This window comes from Mustela erminea, chromosome 19 (genome assembly GCF_009829155.1).
Source record: "Mustela erminea isolate mMusErm1 chromosome 19, mMusErm1.Pri, whole genome shotgun sequence".
Taxonomy (NCBI): Eukaryota; Metazoa; Chordata; class Mammalia; order Carnivora; family Mustelidae; genus Mustela; species Mustela erminea.
Genome location: NC_045632.1, coordinates 5,906,827 through 5,914,107, shown reverse-complemented (window position 1 = coordinate 5,914,107; position 7,281 = coordinate 5,906,827). Strand labels below are relative to the sequence as shown.

Sequence of the window (7,281 nt, the reverse complement as noted above, 5' to 3'; positions counted from 1 at the left end):
ATCCCTAACAAAGGTCCTAGGAAGCCTGTCTACCTTAATTTGTTTTATTTTATTTTATTCCACACTTGGGGTGATGATGATAGTTTTTGCAAGAGGTACCTCATTTGCAAGAGGAGGCCCTGGGAACATTTTGTCCCTGGCACTCCCTTCCCACCCTGCCCCCATTCCAGTGTGAAGTGAAGGTGTGTGCTGTCCTTTGGAGGGCAGGTCCCAGCCTGGGCTCTGCTCCCAGCAGCTGTGTGCCCCATAAGGACCTTTTCCCTCTCTGGGTCCGTGAAGTTCCTTCCTTGTCCTCTTCCTCCTGGACGTCAATGAATGGGTGGTGGGTAGATTTCCAGAAGATGCATCAAAGGCTCAGCAGGGCTGCAAGGGACTTTTTCTATCTTCCTCCTCCTCCTCCTCTCCCCTTTCACAGAAGGGACAAACTGAGGCCCAGAAGCAGCAAGTCTTTCACCCTAGATCCCCCAGTCACGAAGACTCAAGGACTGGGATTCTGGCATTTTAGCCCACAGTCTGTGACACCCCCACAGGGTTCAAATCGGAGCTCCCACGGTGAACCCAAGCTTCACCTCCCTGGGTTCACTCCAGGGCTGAAAACACAAATGGTCAGGGGCCAATAGCCGACTGAGAGAAGCCACTGGGGCTCTGACAGTCAGGGGCAGTGGGGACTGGAACAGACTGGAGAACAGGCACCCCGTTAAGGGTGCCTGGCACCCTCCTCCAGCCTCTCTGCACCGCAAAGCTGCCCACCTTTGCTGGATCGTGCAAAGTCTGAAGGGAAGCAGTTTGTAAAATCTCCCTCACTGCTGCAGGGAACTAAAGAAGGACCCACCACCAGAGATCTGATTTGCCCCAAAGGGAGCTAGAGGGGTAGTGGTACCAATGTGAGACCTCTGGTTAGAGATGACATGGGAGAGCTGCCAAGATCACCCAGAAATCAGTTGACTGGCCAGAATGATCTCTAGCTTGGCCCTACAGAGGACACCCCAGGAAGAGGAGGGTCCCTGTGAGAACTCAGTTCTGCTGATGGGGTCCCCAAAGGGGCAGAGCAGATAGGGGATCCCAGGGAGGCCCCAGATGTGATTGGACAAGACAGAGTTCACTGAGGTTTCCCATAGACCTGACAAGGTTGTTTTTAGACATGCCTAAAGGATCCCAGAGGTACCCCGGATGTGATTGGAGAATTCCAGACATACACACAAAAAGTGATAGCACAGTGGTTCCAGAGAATTGGGGGATCTCAAGATGACAAACATATTTTGGGGAATAGGACAAGAGAGTCACAGATGGGCATAGAGATTTGAGACGCGATAGAGGGTTTCCAGAAGGCCCCAGACATAAGTAGGAGATCTCAGATCTGACAGGAGAGTGTCAGACATGAGAAGGGGATCCCAGAGAGACCCTGGCTTACCGGGGCTTAGGGTTACAAGTAGCAACCCCCTCCCTGTGTGATGAGCTGTGAGCTCACCCTCCCCAGATGAGACTGAGGAATCCCAGACACACAAGGGAGCTCAGAGAGCTTGGTTGGACGATCTCTACACCACAAGGCGATCTGGAAGCAGGGTCCTGCCCACCCCCTCCGCACAGAGTATAGTCCTCCATGGATTCTGTGATCCAAGACACGAGGATCCTGGCGATCCTGAACATGACAAGGAAATCCCAGAGGGGCCCCAGACATGACTGGGGTGGGGTGGAGACCGAGAGGGGCCCTGGGCAGAGCTTAGGGATTATGGCAGCCCCCCACCCCCAACAGCGTGGGAAATCCACGGGTCCTATGACCTAGAGTGTGGGGACACCAACGTGACGCAGACGTGGAGCCCGGGAGAGCCCCCCACTGGGCTCAGGCCCGGCGGGCGGCGGGCAGCAGCGCGCTGTCGAACTGGTAGGTGAGCTTGCGCTTGACCTTGCGGATCTCTCCGGTCTTGGCGTAGTTGCGCAGGGCGCGCGCCAGCTTCTGGTAGGTCATGCGCTTGCGGTTGCCCTTCTGCTGGCCCCAGCGGCGCGCCAGGAGCTCCTTGTGCTTGGAGGAGAACTGGAAGACCCCGGCGCCCGGCTCCACCCACCACACGCAGTCGCGCATGTCTCCGCGCGTCAGCAGCCCCAGCAGGAACTGGTACAGGCGGAGCTTCTTGCGGGCCCCTGCGGTGGTCGGGCACGTTAGGGGAGCGAGCCTTGGGGCGCCACGCCCCCCCCCCCCCCCGCTTCACTCCTCCTCCCGGGCCCCCAGCAAGCCTCAGTCTCCCAGCCGAGAGCATTGGGACGAGGGAGGAGGCATCTGCCTGGGTCCTCCTTGGGCCACCCCCCTCCCCATCGGAATCAAGCCTCTCTCCTCCCCTAAGCTGTTACCCCACAGCTCCCATCCCCCTGCCTTGCTTTATCTTGGGGACCTGCATCTCTCCTCTGCTCTGCTGGTGGCCCGCACGTAGTAATACGTGTCTGCCGTGCGTGTGGAGGACAGGATCCGTAGAATGGACTGCCAACGCCCCTCAGAGGCTTATAACGGGGCGCCGAGTAGTGGTGAAGAGATCTGGAGTGGGTTTGAATGCGCCTAGCCATTTCTCAGCCCCAGAGGGACTGGGATCCTGGAAGGATTTGCAGGGGTGGCTGGGATCTCTTTTTTGCTCCTACCAACAGCAAAGACCCCCACGAAGCCAGAGAGGGGCTGTTCATAGCAGGCCATTGGGTACCAGAACCCCAGGTCTGCTATTTCCCAGCAGTGACCTTGAGCTGGTGTTTCCTCAGCTGTAAATGAGGCGTGTGTGTGTGTGTGTGTGTGTGTGTGTGTGTTTACAAACCTCTGTGAAGCACTTAGTTCTAGGCTTTTACAGTTATGAGCTTATTTTATCTTCATCAGAAGCCCAGGAGATGGGGCTGTTGCTACTGCTGTCAATTTTACAGATGAGAAACCGAGAGCCAGGTAGGGAAAGTAATTCACGATCCTACCCGCCCAGGAACAGGGCAAACCACAGGTCAGTCACATGGGCGGAAACAGGGGTTCGGGGGAACCTGTGCTGATATGATTGTATCCATTGCTATCGTGTCTGTAAAGGGTGGAGACATACTGACTGCTCTGTGCCAAGCACTGCTCTCCTTCACCTGTATTATCGCACTTAATCCCCACACACCAGTAATAGACACTTATGTCATCCCCATAGTAGATAGGAAATTCAGGCCAAGAGAGGTACAGTCATTTGCCCCAGGTCACACAGGGAAATACCCTCATCACTGGAGTATACAGTAGGTGCTTGAGAAGCCGGGGGGTTCCTTTAGCCCCTCCCCCATCTCCTCTTGGAGCCCCACCACACCCCACTAGCTCCTACGTACCTGCCTCAGATGCCCTCCCCTCAGGGCCAGCCATGAGGGCCTCATCCGACTCGCTGTCTGAAACCTCCAGGGCTGGGCTGTCCAGCAGGAGGTCTTCCTCCTCCGACAGCAGAGGGCTGGGGTACGGGGCATACGCCGGGGGGCCCATGGTCTGCAAAAGGTCAGGATCACCTGCAGTCCGGGGACCCCCTTTCCTCCCTCCCTCTGGTCTTCCCTCAGCTTCCTCCTCCTGGGTCCTCACTGTGGACTTCCCCACTGTGCCCCCCACCCTTTACAGCCTGTGCTCTGGCCTCAGTTCCCGTCTCCATGACATGGCCAAGGGATACCCGGGCCCCCTCCCTGAAAGTCTGCCCAAGCCAGAACATGGCTTCCCGTGCAGCTCCTTGCCTGACATCCATGCTTCTGTTGGCTGGCCTGTGCAATGGAGCAGAAATGGTACTTAACCCAGAGGCTTTCACACGCTGCCTGGCATCTAGGAAATCTCGAGCCGATGATGGGAAAGTTAATTGTGTCCCTGCCCCTCACCTGACTGGTGAAGTCCTCCGTGGGGTATGCTGGGAAGCTGGGCCCCGGGGCCTCTACACTGGGGGCTGGGTCCAGGCTCCCCACGGGGCTGTAGGTCGAGGGTCCGTAGCAGAGCTGGATACCTTGAGGATGGCTGAAGTTGGCCACAGCCGGGTTGAAGGCTTCATAGGAGGTGGCTGGGACAGCTGGACTGAGGTCCCAGCCCCACAGGGAGTCTGGGAGAGGGTGGGAGGGCGCTGAGTCAGAAGCCAGGTCTGGCCTCAGCCCCACCCACTCGAAGTCCCCAGCACAGAGAGGCCATTGTAGGCCTTGCAAATGTTTTTCCCCAGAATTTGCATGGGCAAGAGGGTGGGTGGGAGAGGAAAAGGGGGGAGGTCTGGAGACCTGGGCTAATCTTATCCTGCTGAACTAGGTGACATCCTCCCCTGAGACTCAGCTCCCCCATCTGTGAAATGGGCCCAAGGTCCAGGTCAGGAGGATGGCTAGGGCAGGGCCACTCACCAGAAGCCCCCTCTGAGTCGGGGTAGCTGGGGTGTTTGCAGCTGTCCAGATCATAGAAGACACCATCTGGATACTGATGGGTGGGGGGAAGAGGGGTCATCCCAGGCTTTGGGGAGCCCCCACACCCATTCTGGGCCAGCAGAAGGGTTCTGACAAGGACAAGGGAGAAGAGGGGAAGGCTGGGAGATGGACAGAAAGAGCCATAGAGACCAGGCACCAGAGACGGGCAAAGAAAGAGACATACAGAGATACAGAAAGCAGGGACACACATACACACCACAGCAGAACACACACACAGAATGAAAGACACAGCAGGAGAGGTGCAGAAACCCTGAGACCCAGGGTCTCACGGACATCGCAGCCAGCACCTGCTAAGACCGTGAGCTCCTAGGAAGGTGTGGGTAAGGCAGGGAAGAATTCCCCCAGGCGCGCCTGTCCCAGGGGTAGAAGTGTTTCTACAGAGGCAAAGAAAATCTCAAAGCTTCTTTTATCTACCTATCTATCATTTTGATCTACCCCTCAAGAATCATGTATTGGTTTAGCCATTATAGTCAAGACCAAGTCTAGACATCCAGATGTCCCCAGAGCCTCACTCCCAGGTGTTACCCCATGGCACTGAAAACATAGGTCCACAAAATAGCTTTGTTCGAGAACAATCAGAGCAGCTTTTCCAAGAGCCCCAAGAGAGAAATAGCCCATGGACAGGAGAGTGGATAAACAGGTGGTCGTGGCGTGTGTGTGTTGCGGGGCAGGGGGACAGCAGAGCACTATACAACAGAGAAAAGCAATCAAGTCTGGAGCACCTGGCTGGCTGGCAGTAGAGCATGCAACTCTTGATCTTGGGTCGTAAGTTCGAGCCCCACATTGGGGACAGAGTATACTTAAATACCACAGCAAAACAATGCCCAATACAGAATGCTGATGAAGGAAGCCAGAGCCAAAGGGGACATCCTGCCTGATACACTTCATATCAAGGTCAAAACCAGGCAACACAGATCCATGTTGGAAAAGATCCCAGCGGGGAGGGGTGGTGGTTGTTTGGGAATCTTCCAGAGAGATGGAAACATTCTATGTCTTGGTCTGGTTAGCTGTTACACAGGTGTGTGTGTAACATGAAATGTCACTGGGCTACACACCAGATCTGCCACTTTGCCAACTTGTAGGTTATACCTCCATTTTTCTTTTTTTTAAAGCAAAAAACTTGTCAAGTTGAAGCAAGGTGGGACATGCTGGCAATGGGGTGTGGGGAGTGAGCGAGGTTTTCGTTCTTGGACGGGGTTGTGGGTTATGGATGGTGAGAGCATAGTATTCTGTGTGTCTGAACTATTAGACTATGCTTTTGAGAAAACAATTAGGCAAGGAAGAGAAGGAAAGAAGGAATTGATAGGTTTGCTGAATGTGGGGTGGGTAGAGGGAAAGACACAAAGCCAAAGACACAAGGACCCCCATCCTTCCCCACGACATGAAATGGACCCAAAGTCTGAGAGCTGGCAAGAGCTGGCAGAGAAAGGTCCAGGAAGGAGATGGGGCAGGTGAGGAGGAGGGTGCTGGTGGGAGATATGGAGGGAGTCAGAAAGACAAAGTGACAGGAAGGAATGGAAGGGGAAACTGAAGCAGGGGGGTCAAGGTGGGCCATGTGGGTCCCCTCTACCCTCCCTGGTCCCCAGGGCCCCGACTCACCAGACAGCTGAAGTGTGGCCCGTCGAGCCTGGAGGGGGAGAGACACAGGGGCATGTCAGGGGTGCCTTCAGCCTGGAGTCTCAGGGTGGTTGGGAGCCAGTGGGGGAGCCGGAGGGGGGAGGCGGCTGCAGCTGTGACCACCGCAGCTCTTCTGCTGTGTGTCCTTGTGTGAGACCAGCCCCACCACACTCGAGTGGGACAGGAAGTGGGGGGTGGGGGGACAGGCAAATGTTCCCCCCTCCCCTGGGATTTGCATAGGCAGAGGCTGGTTGGGGGGGCAGGGAAAGTGAGGGAGAGAAAGTCCCTGGAGAGGTGGTATGGGCACCAGTGGGCTGATGGGGGCAGGGAGGGGCCTCCGTCATCAAGTCCATTAAATGGGTCCACTCTGGACCAGAGGAGATGGAGAGCCACTGGGCAAGAATGGGAGGAAAGTGTGGAGAGACACATTGGCTGATGCAGGAAGCAGCTGAGTCCCAGAGATCGGCAGAAGGGGCTGGGGGAGAGACAGGGAGATAGCAAGAGAGAACAGACAGACAGACAGAGGAAGAACTGGAAAGAGACTGGGGCAAAGACAGAGGCAGAGAGGGAGCAAGAGGCAGAGGATAGAACCCCAGAAACAAAACGATGTGATGAACAGCAGAGTGGGCAACAAGTGAGGAAGCCAGAGGTTCAGCGAGGCCCCATGGGGGGCTGGGGGGACAGACAGGCCTGGGGGGCTGCGTGGGAGAGGCAATTAGCCGGAGGGGAGGCAGGCATCCCAAGGAGAGATTTTCGATGTTTGAGAGAGACAGGGGTAGGATGGAGGAAGGACACCAAGAAAGAAAAGGAAGACATCTAGAATGGACAAAAGGCAGAGGGAACCCCCTCCCTCCCACCCCCTTGCCCCCTACCCCTGAGGGAGACCTGGCAGAGGGTCCTAAGGGCAGGAGGACCCCCTCCTTTAGGGAACCCCCACTTACTGTGCAGCCTCCAGAGCGAGCATGGTGGTGCTGGGCTGGGTCTGCTGTCTGCTTCAGCCACCACCCCTATTTATGCCTTGGCCCAGCCCCCGGGGGGGGCAGGGGTGCCGGCTGGCCTGCACAGAGCACAGCCCTCCTCAAAAATCCCCTCGGGGAGGGTCAGGGGAGGGGGCTGGATTGCACAACACCTTGGTCACATGGTGGAGAGGGCAGGCCCAGGGCCCGTCTGGATTTGGGGATCCCCACAGTTGGGGTAGGAATAGGGGGCTGACCCTGAGTGGTGCAGATGGGA

General features: G+C 56.5%; 1 protein-coding gene across 4 annotated transcripts; it reads right to left on the bottom strand.

The window, feature by feature from the left end:
• Positions 1 to 30: 30 nt before the first annotated feature.
• SPIB (Spi-B transcription factor) lies at positions 31 to 7,067 on the bottom strand. Of its 4 annotated transcripts, XM_032325798.1 has the most exons (7): positions 6,990 to 7,067; positions 6,031 to 6,058; positions 4,351 to 4,423; positions 3,850 to 4,064; positions 3,712 to 3,738; positions 3,325 to 3,475; positions 31 to 2,139 (listed from the first exon to the last, which is right to left on the bottom strand). In XM_032325798.1, exons 1-7 carry the CDS (start codon positions 7,010 to 7,012, stop codon positions 1,841 to 1,843), a joined length of 816 nt encoding a protein of 271 aa, XP_032181689.1. In that variant the 5' UTR covers positions 7,013 to 7,067; the 3' UTR covers positions 31 to 1,840. The 4 variants fall into 4 exon arrangements, with proteins under 4 accessions (XP_032181689.1, XP_032181690.1, XP_032181687.1 ...); XM_032325799.1 differs by lacking the exon at positions 3,712 to 3,738; XM_032325796.1 differs by lacking the exon at positions 6,990 to 7,067 and having other exon boundaries at positions 6,031 to 6,237.
• Between the last annotated feature and the right edge of the window lie 214 nt (positions 7,068 to 7,281).